Genomic DNA, 16,981 nt, shown 5'->3' on the forward strand with positions numbered 1-16,981 from the left:
CGCCTGAGCGAAGTGCGGTGTGTTGTTGGCGCCTGTACCGTGATCGGGAACCGATTTGTTGAGTACATCACTCCCGCACACACGCGTACCTACAACTGCAATATTGCTATGTTCAAGCTAACGACATTTGAAGGATATTTTTAACTTCACTCAATTCACCGATTCACCTTATTCGAAAGAAACTCGAAGATCTAAGTAGCAAAGTATGTATTTAAACAGCCCTGAGCAAGGTTAAGGCTGAACTGAATTCAGACAAAGTATTTTTTATTCTAATTAGTAATTTGCAGACGCTTCATTGCAGAAATCAAAAATAGACACTTCCTGCTACTTTTTTTTTAGAAAATCATATAGATAATAGAAATAATCTAATACATAGTAGATAGGGTTCCATGATAAATCAACACATCGAAAATTCAACTCACCTTTAAAAAGTGATATAAAGTCATTAGAAATGATGAAAAAAAAAATTTAAACCTAACCTACTTAACCCAGTTAATAAAGTTTTTGTTTCATCACTTTCCATGACTTAATATAACTTTTTAAAGATGTGATGAATTATCATTTTGATGATTTATCCGGTCACCAGTAGCTAGCAGGGGCGGTTTTTGACTTTTCATGAAAAGTGGTAAGATGACGTAGCTGAAAATAAATTAAAAAAAAAAAAAAATTTTCAGCTACAACAATATCAATAATGTGGTATTTTTCAATCTCACCACTCTAGCACACTGAAAGGTCCACGGACCTCCACTGTCACAGATAGTCAATAACCTTGAAATTTATCATAATACATAATCAATGAATCGCTAATGCCATGAATTTCAAAATCAAACCTCAATTAATTAAAGGATCTTAACACATGTACAAAAAATATTTAAAAGAACGAATTCATTTGAACTAATCGTAAATGAATAATAGCACATTCGGCTAGCGAAAAGAGGGTCCGGATGCACGCGGCTCTGAGGACACTTATCACGACAGTTTGCAGGTGGGGAACTTCTTCCCGGACATACAGGAGATGGGCTTTCTCCATCTTCTCTTACTGGGCTGATGCGGCTGGTGCGACTGGTGCGACTGGTGCGAGTTTGGGCCTTGAGATCCATTCCCAGTCTTCTGGTTCCAGGACGTTATTTCTTCTGGCTCCTTTTCCATATACCTCTTTTCCTCTGCAAATAAAATTACAATATTAAACCAATATCCCCTTAACCTTGTCTACACAACTGTGGCGTATGTGATCCTTCGACGGCAATCTCCATACGCGAATGTCGCATATAAGATCCATGAAGTTGTACTAAAAGACATACATTGTATCAAAATGTGCCGCACTTTGGGATAGATTACATTTCAGATATCAGCAATCTTTTCAATCAAAATATGAATAAGAACGAAATAAGCAGCTCAAAAACACGACCGATCTCAACTGCAGGAAAATTCAAACTGAGTAAAATACATCGCTAACTTTCACGAGCGTTACTCGTGTTAGCTAAAAATAAAACCCTGAAAGTCGAAACCGGCGAGCGTCACTAGCAGAAATTGGAACGCATTGGAAGCGGTTAAAGGATAAAGCATAATGAATAGACCCCACTGCATTGAGGAGGCCAGCGTTTCAAAGGATAAAGCATAATGAATAGACCTCACTGCAATGAGAAGGCCAGAATTTTAAAGGATAAAGCATAATGAACAGACCCCACTGCATTGAGAAGGCCAGCATTTTAAAGGATAAAGCATAATGAACATACCCACTGCATTGAGAAAGCCAGGGTTTCAAAGGATAAAGCATAATGAATAGGCCCTACTTGTGTTCATTCATATTGAAGATTCGTCACTACATTGACAAGTGCAAGATATAATGATGCTGTGCAATTTCGTAAACTATCTGCCACAAGGGGTTAAGTAATTTATTAATGGTTAATGATAATCTTTCTGATCATTTGAACATGTACTACATAGGTTAGCGAGATCAAGCTCAAAACAGCTACATTATAATATATAACCTGTTTGGTGATCACTTAAGTCAGTGTCCATTTACTAGGTTAAACTGGATCAAGTATAAGTACAAGGTACGGGGAAATGTCATTATATGCAATCAAGGCAATGGGATAAGTCCATACTGATAATTATTATAGGTGTGTGCATTTGATCACAAATGTAATCCACTGGGGCGTTTTTGCTAACATTTTGGCCAATTTTCAAACACACGCTGGCCAATTTGAAGGGATACTTTATAACATTTCGATAACTTCGATATTCACAAGGCTAACTTAGTAGTTTCGTAGTTAAACAAGAGATGTCTCGCATCTCTAGAACTTTCTATGCAAATAATCAAATGTTAGCAGTTAGCAGAACGGTGTGTGTTTTATCATTAAATCATAGGTTTAACATAACAACCATTCAATATTAATTAATTGAGAATGATTCATAACCAAAAAAAGACATCATTTTTATTATTCTAGGGTAATTTTTAGTCTGATTAATGACAATTGAAAATGATATGTGAAGTGAAAAAACAGTTTTGTGGTATTTGTAAGCACATTATTAAATTTTCTAAATATAAATAGCAATGTGTAATGTTACTATGTATAAATATATGTATACCATTTTAGTACTGTAAAAAACATGCTCAATTTTTTAATCCTGTAATAAGTACAATTTTAAAAAATTAAATTAAATTTTTAATTTTAAATGAAATCTGTTAAAAATCATGCAAATTACACATGTGTGTGAATTTAATGATTTTTTTTATAAAACCTACAAACTTATATAAATTATAAAATATGAGTAAATTCATTGGCTTTAAACGACATTTGGAAGTTTATCTTATTTCATGATTTTCTGTTTTCATATTAATATTCGGCGAATTCAAAACCAAACATGCAAAAATCTCAAAAATCTTGGCGCTCCAGTGTTTATTGGCTCCAAGTGTAGATACAAGTGTATTCACATGATCAAAAGGAGTACACATAAATAAATATAGAAGATATATAAAGTTTTTAGTTTTGTTAAAAATCTGTGATTATGTCATTTCATAACTTCTCCAATAATGAACAAGTTGACTAAGAACTAGATGAATGATAATTAGTATTAATTGGCGTTGATGGTTAGTGTTGATGGTAAACCCCAAGCAAAAGTGAAAATGTCTCGACACAAACCTATATTCTGGCAAATATGCTGATCATGCCGCTTGAAAATGTTTCTGAAATAATAGGAAAACTAACTATGTGTGAATCCAGTCAAAGGAACTATTCTTTCAACCCAGCTTTCAAACGAGCTAGTAATGAATTGAATGTGAGTATTAACTCCTGGACATTATTATAGCTACAACTGCAATGTCAAATTAAATTGAAACAACTGGTCAGTAAATGTTTCAAGCAAATCTGTAAATTACAAAATACTGTTTTAAATACTATTTTAAAATTTGATTCAAACATGTATTGTTACCCCTTGATTCTCAGTACCTCTAGAGGTATGAGGTAGTATACAATAATTAAAAATGAATGTGAGAAAGAATGCTATGAATGTACCCGCAAATATGTAGTTTCAATTATGAATGTTGATAACATGATGCCGAGTCTAGGCAGTGCAGATGTTTGTGTGAACAATCTCCCAGAATAATGGCACAATAAAACAAATGCACTGATTAAATACCAATAATTGTAATAATTATTATTATAAAATGCTATTACATATTATGTGCATACACATACATTCACCAAACAATGAACAGCTGTTAAAATCCAAACTCTATAGATACAATAACAAACAATATGTACATTATTATTCTTGTAGTTGTGACTAACTCCCCATGGAAGTAGCACCACAGGAACAAAAGACAAACAAATGGTGGAGAGTATTTTCACTTCACCAACATTAAAAGGAAGGCGCAACTCACATAGGAATGACTCACATAAGGTAGATCAATATAAAGGTCATTAGGAAGACAGCAGCAACAGTGGAAAATAGAGAAAACTGAAACAACACCTTTAATACCCAGAAGACTAAGATTGGCGTACTTCAAACTCCATCATATTTGACAACCATCAATTCAACAAGCAGCTTTCAAACGAGCTAGTAATGAATTGAATGTGAGTATTAACTCCTGGACATTATAGCTACAACTGCAATGTCAAATTAAATTGAAACAACTGGTCAGTAAATGTTTCAAGCAAATCTGTAAATTACAAAATACTGTTTTAAATACTATTTTAAAATTTGATTCAAACATGTATTGTTTGTTACCCCTTGATTCTCAGTACCTCTAGAGGTATGAGGTAGTATACAATAATTAAAAATGAATGTGAGAAAGAATGCTATGAATGTACCCGCAAATATGTAGTTTCAATTATGAATGTTGATAACATGATGCCAAGTCTAGGCAGTGCAGATGTTTGTGTGAACAATCTCCCAGAATAATGGCACAATAAAACAAATGCACTGATTAAATACCAATAATTGTAATAATTATTATTATAAAATGCTATTACATATTATGTGCATACACATACATTCACCAAACAATGAACAGCTGTTAAAATCCAAACTCTATAGATACAATAACAAACAATATGTACATTATTATTCTTGTAGTTGTGACTAACTCCCCATGGAAGTAGCACCACAGGAACAAAAGACAAACAAATGGTGGAGAGTATTTTCACTTCACCAACATTAAAAGGAAGGCGCAACTCACATAGGAATGACTCACATAAGGTAGATCAATATAAAGGTCATTAGGAAGACAGCAGCAACAGTGGAAAATAGAGAAAACTGAAACAACACCTTTAATACCCAGAAGATTAAGATTGGCGTACTTCAAACTCCATCATATTTGACAACCATCAATTCAACAATCAGCGGCATCTTGAATTTTTGACTTTTGAATGGTCCCCGCTAAACACTAAACAATTCTTGGCCCGTTTTAGCTTTTCATTAAATTGTGATCAACTGACGAGCTTGACAAGGTGACCATTCAGAAGTCAAGCATAACCTCTCAATTGAGCATACTATAATTTCTTCAAAAATCAGTGTTACTCGGTGTTGTCACAGTAATAAAAACTTTTAGTTCCACTTTCATGAATCGAGGGCTTAACAAAGGCCGATTAACCCATCGGCGTATCGCTTTTATGTTTTCACTATTATTTTTCTTTAATCAGTTTGTACTAACTTTTATAACATTGTATATAATATGCATATATTATAGGGCAAAAAAAAAAATAGATTTTTTGATCCACCGCATTTAGGAAGTACGTAGCTCTCCACACGGGTGAGTTCATAAATAAATTGGTGAGCCTTGCTCGACAGTAGAAGAGGTTATGATGACGTCCTTAAGAGTGAAAGAGCATGATCATTGGCCCCATACGGCCGTGACTTACCATTGAGGTCGTGCTCCGTGTAATAGTTGTCATTGTTCCTGTCCTGCGCCTCGTAGTGGTACTCCATGAGATACGGCAGCACCGTCATGCGGTGCAGGTGGTCCCCCTGTAGCGCCGGGATGGGGATCCATGTCTCTCCGCCTAGACCCGGTTTCCTTTGCACCCACCTAGATGACAATCGGAAATTCAATATTTTAAAGTGGATAATATTTCATAATTTAACTCCTTAGACCTATAATCTGTAAGAAGGTCCGAGTATTTCCGCTTTGCAATAAAATCCAAATAAATGGAATATTTCTGAATGTATCCGAATTCTAAAAATTGTTTTGGAAAGGTGATAAAATACGCTTTCAAATGTTGTTATTGGAAATAAACATATATTTTTTTAAATATGAAATATTTTAATGCAAACTTAAAAATTAATAAAAATGGCACTTAACGTTTTTTAGATCATATTTCTCACCATGACAGTAAGGGAGATACAAAAATTTCTGTAAGACCATATGAGTTGTTCCCAAAGCAAATAACTTAGCCTGAAGGGATATTATCAATATTGTATAAGAATGGTATCTTAAAAATTCCAGTGTGTATTTTATTAAGCATGTACATAGTTTTTTAAAACACATTACTTCAAACATTCCTTTTCCCCTCAACCATCTCTCAAATTGTTTTGATGACTTGTTTCTGTGACCATTTACATAAAGCAATAATAAATAGTAAAAATTTTTTAAATGAATACGAATGAAAAAAAATTCCTATTCCCATTTTGATGTACCAGAAGAATGTACATTATATGGTTCCATGATAACTCAACACAGTGACAATTCAACACACTTTTAAAAAGCGTTATAAAGTCATTAGAAACGATGAAAAAAAATAAAATTTTAACCTAACCTAACCTACACCCACGTTATCATTATTAAGTTATTAAATGACTTTATATAACTTTTTAAAGATGTGATGAATTATCATTGTGATGATTTATCCGGTCACCGCATTATATATTCATTTTTAAATGTACAGTTGACGCGCTTTTCAGTGAGGTAATTACATGTTACATTTATGAAGGGTTAAAATAAATATTTTTTAGATTTAGCAATTCTAGAGTCTTATTCCTCTTCATATGGTGGTATAGTATGGTAGGCCATAATGGAATACTAAAGTTACAGACAGTATTGAGAGTAGTCCTGTGTCAATCATGAACTATCCATATCACGAACCACCAATGAGCAATTGGGATCGTTTTCAAAAAAGGTTCAATCGTCAGCACCCGTGTCCAGTGATGGATATAGTTGAGGCGTTGAAGAGGCACTTTCAGCACAGATGTGACTCTGGGAAACTGGTATAGGAAACATACTTCTATGATACGTTCCGCAGTTCCAGTGTTCACAATCACACTCCAATTCAGCATCCCTAAGGCCCCATTTGTGCATTGTATATACTATCATTGATTTGATTCTAGATACTATCATTGATTTGTCATTTATTTTACTCAGCTCATCATCTCACTACAAACGATACTCACGGATGCCTCCTAATCTCGGGGATGCTGAGTCGATCCTGCGGATCCCTCTGGAGCATCCCGTTGAGCAAGCTGACTAGCGCCTCACCGAGGTCCTCGGGCACACTGAACTCTGCCCGGCCAATGCTTTCAAACAGCCGATAGATGTTATCCCCCTCAAATGGATAAACGCCAGTTGCTATGTTGTACCTGCGGCAAAAAAACTTTCTCAGTTAAAGAAAGACAATATGTATTTGAAAAACTTATACAACCATCTAGTATTGCTTTTATGTCCAACAGATGGCATAATTAAAAAAAAAAAAACATGTTGTTACCTGTCACAGGTGACATCTATATAATACAGGTATATATAAAAACGCATGCGTATTCAAATGCTACGTTGTGTCAAAATTTCAAAGCAAACATTGAAGAACTTTCGGAGATTTAAGATTTTGCATTATATCAGTATGTATAAATTACCATTACATGGGGTGTCCAGGGTAAAGTGCACTAACTTCAGTAGGTGATTCTACATGTGTTCTAAATTCTGACTTTTTTTGAAACTATGTATAGAATTATTACATAATAATATTTCGTAATTAAATGACAAAATTACACACAAAAGGAACATAATTATAAAGGTAAAGGCGATGCCATACGTAGTAATTCAAAATCATGTGTTTTTGGTTTGAAAATTTGGTCGCCTAGAAATGTTTCAGATGCTTTAATTAAATACTGCGAGTAGAATACATCTTGACCTTTGAAATAATCGAGTATTTTTTAGATAAGTCTTTTTATAAGCCCAGAAAAAAATAATGTATAAGGCCTATGAAAACTGCTTTAAAGTTCAAAATCTCGTACTTACGAACCCATTTTCGGTTATGATTTTATTGTGTAATGTGGCAAATTAAGTTATTTATAAAATGATCGAAAAAAATTAAATATGTATGCCTGAACATCCACAAAATAATATAAAAGGCACTTTTTGGCCATGTTTTTTTCTTGCAAAAATCAAAACAGGCGGATGGTGTTAAGCGGGAATTTAAACCTTATCGCCATCTACGTAAGGGTTGTCATTGATAGCGGCTCAATTTAAAATATTACACGACGTGGTGCATCGCCTTAAGTAAAGTAAGATAAGCATACAACTAAATAAACACAATGCAGTGCACTGAGGATCAATGCTGCCAGCTCCTTAGAGCAGGCAAATTTTCAAAAGTTGACCGGTCCACGGCGACAAAAAGGTTGGAGACCACCGCTCTACACCCAAAAGTCACACCAAGCTTACGAAGATCGCAAAAATCGCTTGTTCCTTTTCAACTTGACAAATAACCGTAATTTATCCGACTAAAAATATTCCAAGAATAATAAAAATTGCATCTATTTATTTTTTTAAATAAGCAGAGATTTCAATAACAATTTCATTAATATACAATAACAGAAATTTGTGTAAAATAAACACTCACAAGAATTTTTATTGCAACGACAAGATGGCATTTCAAAAATTTTATAAACTGAAAATCTTGTTTTAATTAGAGCACTGTATAAAGATGCGAGACATATATTGAAAAATGGGAAAACCATTTGCTAAGTAAAATGGTTATCTTAGTTAATATCGCAGTTGCGCAAGATGCGGGAAAATTTTGACATATTTCCTAAAAAAATTTTTATATCTCTTCAAATTGGTTACATTTTGGCCAGCGTAAGTAAGCTTGGGGGTTTTGCAAACTGACCAACATAATTACTGATAATGAAGAAAAAAACACTAAAATTACTGATAATGAAGAAAAAACACATATTTTATTAGACAAATGTATTAATAACATTACTGCTACCTCTTTTTTTTCAGATTCATATAAAAATAATTAATTAATTAAAAATTCACTGAGATTCAAAATTTTTTTCTCAAATTGAGGTTGGAACCTCTTGTTTCATAAAGTGTAGATTTTAATTCTATATTAAATTAATTATATAATAATTCTACCAGACCATATGAGCTGTTCCGAAAAGCAAACAAATTGACTAACAGGTAATAGCTGTTTGTTACCAAAACTGAATAAATTAGCCAAAGGAGTTAAGTATGTGTTAAATATCGAATTTGTTACTGTTTGAGCAGGATTAAGAGAACAGAGTGGATAATTAAATAATTCCTTGATTTCAATGAAACGTGTTACTTTATTTAACTTTAACATTAACTTTATTAGTAATTTTTATAATTTTCGCAAGCATGCGATTCGAGACTGACTAATTCACATCGATGCACGAGCATCGCTGAGGATTGCCGAATTGCTTTCGACTTCTATACCTGTACATTTACTTTATTTAACAGAATACATGTAAGTAATTTTTATAATGTTCGCGAGCGTGCGATTCGAGACTAACTAATTCACATCGATGCACGAGTATCGCTGAGGATTGCCGAATTGCGTTCGACTTCTATACCTGTACATTTGCGCACAGAACCATGCATCTATACACTCGCCTACAGATATATGCTGAACTCAGCTTGCTTTTAGTAACATTAAAAATATCAACATCAATGGTATATTCATCTCCTAAAATATGCAGGCGAGGAATTGGCGAGTTTACTACATAATTTGATTGTGAATGGTGATATTGAAATAGGTCTTTATGACTAGTCCAGACTCGTTCGCAACAGTCGGGCTCTAAATTTAGAATTTTGAAAAAGAATCATAGGTCGCTTATCCTACGCCGATCCTCATTTATACTGTAATGTTGAAGTGAAGTGAAGTTAACCGAAAGATACATGCTATTCATTAAAATGTATCAATAGTCTCACAAGGTGACTCCGCTGCTCCAGATGTCCACCTTGAAGCCGGCGAAGGTCTCAGCTCCATTGGCAATTTCCGGGGGCTGGAAGGCCGGCGATCCCTGACCCGTGTGGCAAATGTCCCCGGGAGAAAACATATCTAATGCCTGGAAATTATAAAACATAATTATTTATTTTATACCGAGTTCTTATAGCTTGTGTGTATGGGAGGGGGAGGGGGGGTGTTCTGACTTACGATTCACAATTAACAATTCACTTTGTTATAAAAACTCAGTTTGTTTACAAATAGGTAAATACACAAAATTACAAAAACCTTCCCAGTCAAGGGATACATAATATCTACATAAAATTACAAAATTAATTAAAAACTCCCTCAAATGACAAATAATACAAATAGAGGCAAGAGATATAAGCGAAACATAATATAATTAGCTTGACAATAAATTGTTACAAATTTACGAGCAATAAACAGTAAAACATTATCGACGAAACTATCTACTTCAGTACACTCTATCTAATTATATAATCGACAGATTTGCATTGGAGAGTGAAAATAGACAAAATTAGGTTTAAATGTATTCAGGTGAAACATGCTTTGGTGTCTTAGACAATAGGAATTGGGAACATTTATTTCAAAATTACTAGATATAATGTAGTATCAAGATGACCATGAATTATTTTATGTTAACATATTAGATCAATCAATTGCCTTCTAATTTCAAGTGTATTAATGTTGAAGTAATCAAGACGTACGTTGTATGATCTAAGATGGTTCCGTAGACAACATTTGAAGATAACAGTCATAGCATATTTTTTAACCTATTCTACAATGTTTTCATATTTGCAGTAATGTGGAATGAAAATACTCAGTCAATTAACCTAGCAGGGCAAACACTGTGCAAACTCTTAGGGTGGGGCGATTCAAAGTCCATCATATTCTATGACCACAAGTCGACAATCAGCGCCATTTTGAATTTTTGATATTTGAACGGTCCCCATTCCAGCTTTTAATCAGAGCATAACAGCATGTTCTTTAGCTTGATAACTGATCAAAGCTGAAATGGGATGAAAATCGGTGTTTAACGGAGATCGTTTAAAGCAGAGGTTCCCAAACTTTTTTTATTCCGTAGCCTGCCGAATATTGAATTTTCCTAAAACTATTAACGTCCCATGTGATAATTGTTTATTTTTTTCGTAAAAAGATTCCTTTCCCTTGCCTGCCCTACAACTGGGTGGCAATATAGTTCCTCTGTTTTTGCATTGTGCAGACAGGGGTGCCCTTGTAAGGTATTACACCAAATGAAAATGGAGCAGGATAAGCAACGGGAATTTCTTTCTGTAGCTGGCCCTACAGAACTGCCCCTTAAGTTCTTTGTTAGCGCTTATTCCAATTAGTTCTTTTTGTCATATGATATCCGATTCTTCATTCACATTCTATTTCCACAGTCAAAATGTCCTCAAACTTAGTTTTGAAGTCTGTGTGAAGTACATATAAATGTTAAACGTCATTATTACCCTGGACGTTTTTCAAAAACAAGTTGGGAATCTAGGAAAATTCGCAGCTTCCAGTGCAATGTTTTGCTTCAATATATTAATACTGACGAGAAAAGGAACGTATAATAAATATAAACAACTTTACGAAATATAAAAATACAAATATCAAGTAAGTAATTTTCAGTCTATCATTAGAATTACGTAAACTGTGTTATTTGTGTTAGGTGTATTGTGTCATTTACGGAACTCCTAAATGTTTGACCCCCATTTAACTTAAGGTAAATGGGGGTCAATACACCCTGTATAGACCCCCAGGGGTCGATATTGGCTTGCTGGGGGTCTATGTCAGCGAGAAAAAAATTTGGGGGTCCACGAAATTCAAATGGGGGACATACGAGCGGACCCCCATTTAACTTAAGGTAAATGGGGGTCCGCTCGTATGTCCCCCATTTGAATTTCGTGGACCCCCAAATTTTTTTCTCGCTGACATAGACCCCCAGCAAGCCAATATCGACCCCTGGGGGTCTATACAGGGTGTATCGGCACATACCCGACAAACTTTAACCAGCTATTCCTTAGCACATTTGGAGTAAAAAATGTTATGGGCACTTTGTTGTCCGGTAGCATTTTTTTTCAATTAAAAACAAAAAAAAATAAAAATTTCCACACTACATCACTGTCATTGGCATTGCTTTTCGTGTTCAACAGCTGTTATAAGCAAGTATGTCGAAAAGCGTCTTCGCTCTTTCGCACACACTAAATAATAATAGTTAAAAATGAGACGAATGGTGCCGTGCCATTTCGTTGTGATTGTAAAAACGCGCCAATATAGGTGCACACGTACATTATTCAACGGAATTCGAATAAAATATTGCCAGATGGGTTTTCAAACTTTGACAAAGGATAAAACAGTGGTGACATGTGGTGAAAATATGAATAATAAATTTTTTATTAAAAAAAAAACGTTACCGGACAGCAAAGTGCACATAAGATTTTTTACTCCAAATATGCTAAGGAATAGCTGGTTAAAGTTTGTCGGGTACGTGCCGATACACTCTGTATAGACCACTTTAGGAACCTCTGGTTTAAAGTTAAAAAAAAATCAAAATGATCAAGAAGTTTGAAACACCCAAACCTAAATGTGTATTTGAACAAATGGGCTATTTTTGGGAGCCACCTGAAGATGAAGGCAAAAATTGAAGATGAACAGTCAGCATTTGCTGAAATGCTGATCGTTAGAACCGCCCCTGCTGTGTCTATATTATTCACATTATACAATTAAAAATTATGCACTCATAATATTAATCTTGTTTACCTACCTGAACTATTATCATGTTTTTATCATTAACTTAATATGCAAGTATTTACGACTGTAGCATAATAACAATTAGGATATAAAGCAAGGCTTGAAAACTTGTTTAGACTATTCTTAACACGTTGAACGCCATGTAGGTCACTGGTGACCTCATAACGGAAATCGTCATTTTTCTCCCACAGCGCCATCACGGTCACCGGTGACCGCAGTTAATTTTCTTGATTTTCATGGAAAATTTTGGTCAAAAAAAAAAAAAGGAATACGTTTTGATGGTCGCCGATGCCATCTGAGTAATTTTTTTTTAAAAATTTAAAATGGTAATGTTTCTTCATTTCCACAATGGCGTTCAACGTGTTAATTAAAATTACGTTCCTTGTGTGACTTTCACAAGGCTAATAGCACACTATACACATTTCATATAAAATGCAGAAATCAATCGCGCACAATATGTATTACTTACTTCATAAATGTTAGGTATTTGACATTGACAAACAAAGATATAAAATTTGTTTAGCTTTGAGGATTAAATCTAACCTTGTCTCACCTTTTATTCAATTGTCATAGATAAGTCATTTATCAGCACTTTACGTGCTTAGACTACACTGAGGCTGGCTGAAGAGTGCAATATCAAATCCGTTACACACGTAAAGAGAACCTGGCTATTCTAATTCGGTCATGATTTTAACATTTCAAAATTTTTCAGCGCTGACTGTCAGTATTTGAGTAAGATAATACAAAAAGTACCTTCCACTCTGACGGATGACAAAAACCATTATTAAAAATCGAAACATTCTTTAAAACGGCTTTAGCTGTGTTTAGTGTCCAGATCTTAATAGCCAAGAACTTCTAAACCGTTCCCATCCTCATTATCTTACCCTACCCACTTTCTTAAGTTACTTTCTCAACCGTACCTTACTTTCTCAACTTACAGCATTTCCTTGATTATGATGCCACAGTCCCACTGGCTCCAAACAGTTGAGACTTGTGCAATTTATGGCATAATTAAAAAAATAATAATATTAACACTTACACGTAAATCGACTCTAATCCACAGCCTGTGAAAAAAATTGAGATTGAATCATAGACATAAAAATCAGTAGACAGGAACCTAATGGTGAGGAGAACAATCCATGTTGCGAGGTGCGTGAGGTGCGTGGGTGTCACCTTTTCAATGACTGGTCAATAAATTAATCTGACAGTTTTCAGATACCTCGCATGCAATCATCATTATTAAGACTTTGAAAATAAATCTGCTTACTAATTACTTTTTACAATAGCGTGCGAATTGCTAGGAGCAGCAATATATGTAATTGCAAATTCCAAATCCCGTGAAAAAGTTCCGCATGTTTCCATGATCGAATATTTTTATATGGTATTTAGTTAAGACACTTTTGCAAATGAGTCATAATTTATTTATCGCAGTAACAAACAAATGCACTTTGACTAAACGCCCATCAAACGTAAATTTAGGGTTGTGAAACAAAATCTCCTATCATAAAAATAATACAATTATCTCCCTTAATTAATTTATGTGAATTATTTATTTCACACGTAATTTAACTAGAATAATACATAGCAGTTACATTATTATTTGCGCCAAAGTGTAGTAGATACTTTCAGAATCTCCCTGGTTGCTTGAAATGGTTTTAGTTGTGTTTAGTAAATGCAATCTGCACATTCTTGTCATCACTACCTCCAGACATAACATAGCCAACAGTGGAATGTATATGTGAATTATCTCACACATAAATTAGTTAAAATAATCCATAAGCACGTAAGTGCTAGGCGATAATTTTATACAAGAATAAATTGATGTGTATTTTTGAATAGGTTTTTAAAAAAAGTTATATTTCAAGGGTACAATAATTTTACTGCAAATAAGCATCATAAAACATATAATACCACGAAGGAATATATAACATTATGAAAAGAAACAATTAGCTGCGTAAGTACACAAGGCACATCCCTGAATCTCCAGTAGTATGAATGTTATTTTATATTGCTACACAAACCGAAGTGACAGTATTAATCGACTCTGTTACGCGAACCTAGACCTTGCGTAGAAAAATCCCACAACGCGTTACGCTGCAAACCGTTACCTTACTTTTCTTTGACGGTATTTTTATTTAGATGTTCGCTCGGTGGGGGTCAATGCACGAATGATGTCGCCATGTTTTCAACACATGCTGGAAATTTCCGGCTTCAAAATTATCATCAGGTGGTTTGATACCTGGTTAAAAGGTTAGGGCAAGTCTATCTCTTCTGACGACAATGGATTGAATGCCTAAATACCTATGATTCGTAAATGCGCATAGCATAGGTGTCGCAAACAATATAGGATAAAATATTATTTTTCTTTCAATCAATAATAATACTCGTAGAATAAAATAATATAGATTAATCATAAAACATCAGTCACCTCTGCAACTCCAAAATCCGATATCTTGAGAGTGTGATCCAGGGTGAGGAGGAGATTCCCTGGCTTAATGTCCTTGTGCACCACCCCCTGACTATGCAGGTACTCTAGCCCGTCAAGGAGTTGGGTAAAGTAGGCGTGCGCCTGGTGCTGCGGAAATCTCTTGTTTGGAGCTGCATCAAGCATATCCTGAATAATTACAAAACAATACACATAAATAAATAAACACAGCTAGTTGATGACATTGCGAATATCTGATTAGCGTAAATCTAAAACTTTGCAGGAAAATAAAGGTAGCAAGATATTAAATAATATTTTGTATGTGATTGTAGGCCGCCCAAAAACAATCTATATTATTAGGCTAAAGTTCCTTTTGTACTTCTCGTACCACCTTGCCAAAAAGAATACTGCTAGAGATTGTTCAAATAGAACCTGGCGCTAGTAAAAACCTTATCAGCCTTGGCTCCTTGGCAAGTCGGCGCCTGCAGCTCCAATTGCACCTGCACAAAGCCGGCCCTGATTGTTAGCAATACTAATACTACATACCTACTCCTAAGACCCTAGAGGGATTTTACCTGCTAGTAGGTATAGGTATATAATTATTGACGGATTTCCAACGGTTCAAAAATTCATCCATACTTCTATAAATCCATCAGTATCAGAGAGTATGCGCACACAACAAGAAATACATTAATATTGCCATTTTTATGAACTAAAGACAGCCTCCATGATATTGGAATGGTAATTTCTTTAATCATAATAAGTCAGGTAAGGTTGATATTGTTTCAGTCAAAGGTATTCATCATACATTCATTATTTCATTGAAAGTTTTGAACCTGTAAAACGCCTACACAATATTCCATAATCAGGTACATCTTTTGTTTTTCATCATTGTATATTACGTCCACGAGTTCTATAACATTTTTATGTTTTAATATTCTTAAGAGTTGAATTTCTCGCTGTACATTCTGCTCTCCATTGGGTATCCGGCGTAATTTCTTTTTCTTTAATATCTTCACAGCTCTTCTACACAGAGTTTCCGAATCTAGCATTTCCTTCACTTTACCATAGGATCCTTCACCCAGAATATCTCCCATGACATATTTACCAACTAATTTACATCTCTTCTTTTTATTTTGATATATTATTTCAGCACTATCAACTCTATGGAAAAAAAGATTAGTTGGGTCCAAATTTACGTCCAATTGGTCAATTTGTTCATCATCTAACCATCTGACAGCATTAATTTCGAGGGTTTCATTTTCATCGTATTTGTAATTATCTTCGCTCTCCGGACCAATCTCCAAGTTAGATCCTTCGCGACCGAATTCTTCACTTTTAGATAAATTTTCGCTACTTATTCTTTTACACATTCTTGGGTCCATTATCTCTCATCTATCGTTAGCAAATAATATGCCAATCTGATACATTTATGTGTGTATTGGAGAAGTCGCTAAGATTTGTCAGAGTTTTCAAAGGAAAAACGTCATCTGACTGTAATTCCTTACAACATTATTTCATCCCAATAATTAAGAAAAATTGATTTAATTCGCAAAATAATAGTAACTCCGAGATCAATTTCAATTTCTTTATTATTCTTTACACTTTTATATTATGCTTCTATATTCTTTATAATTCTATGATAATTTTTTGTTTGACAAAAGCATTCATAAAAGCATAGACAAACAAATGTCAACTGCTGATCGAACTACCGTGAGTCAACATTCAAAATTTAAACGGTTACTTGAGAATGAAAATAAATATAATTTATATATTTTTTCTACCTTCCAAAAATAAGGATCATTGTGTTTTATTTTAGAGATGGATTTAATATAAATTAAATATTATTAAAGTCGCTAGCAGACTGCAACCGGATCCCAGCCGGCTTACTCATGCCGGCGCCGATAGCATCCAGATAAAATGGAATGGAAGATTCTCCCCATATCGACCTGGTATAAGATCACCATTCAGGCTTGAAACGTTGCTTGTAATGTGTTTGGTGACGAGATCTGAATAGCCAGGTAATCCCCCAGTTTTCTCTTCCCCATCTCCTTCCCCTCCCCCTAACCTTCAGCCTCACAACATTCCCATTTTGGGA

General features: G+C 34.5%; 1 protein-coding gene across 2 annotated transcripts; it reads right to left on the bottom strand.

Annotated features, from left to right (window-relative positions):
* Window positions 1–681: 681 nt before the first annotated feature.
* Lkb1 (Lkb1/serine/threonine kinase 11) lies at window positions 682–16,476 on the bottom strand. 2 transcript variants are annotated; one of them, XM_089636994.1, is made up of 7 exons: window positions 15,720–16,476; window positions 14,887–15,072; window positions 9,668–9,804; window positions 6,892–7,077; window positions 5,367–5,533; window positions 3,147–3,190; window positions 1,052–1,163 (listed from the first exon to the last, which is right to left on the bottom strand). In XM_089636994.1, the coding sequence occupies exons 1-6, from the start codon at window positions 16,266–16,268 to the stop codon at window positions 3,147–3,149; spliced, it is 1,269 nt and encodes a 422-aa protein (XP_089493120.1). In that variant the 5' UTR covers window positions 16,269–16,476; the 3' UTR covers window positions 1,052–1,163. The 2 variants fall into 2 exon arrangements, with proteins under 2 accessions (XP_089493112.1, XP_089493120.1); XM_089636986.1 differs by lacking the exon at window positions 3,147–3,190 and having other exon boundaries at window positions 682–1,163.
* Between the last annotated feature and the right edge of the window lie 505 nt (window positions 16,477–16,981).

The sequence above is a fragment of the Hesperophylax consimilis genome, chromosome 1 (genome assembly GCF_061612785.1).
Source record: "Hesperophylax consimilis isolate HC1 chromosome 1, BYU_Hcon_1.0, whole genome shotgun sequence".
NCBI classification, from domain to species: domain Eukaryota; kingdom Metazoa; phylum Arthropoda; class Insecta; order Trichoptera; family Limnephilidae; genus Hesperophylax; species Hesperophylax consimilis.

Excerpts from the sequence above, each read along its gene's own strand:
- Lkb1 (XM_089636986.1), bottom strand. The coding sequence starts at position 16,268 with ATGGACCCAAGAATGTGTAAAAGAATAAGTAGCGAAAATTTATCTAAA. Across the intron at positions 7,078-9,667 it reads TGGAGCAGCGGAGTCACCTT|GTACAACATAGCAACTGGCG; the intron begins GTGAGACTATTG and ends TTTTTGCCGCAG. Across the intron at positions 1,164-5,366 it reads CACGGAGCACGACCTCAATG|AGGAAAAGAGGTATATGGAA; the intron begins GTAAGTCACGGC and ends TTTTATTTGCAG.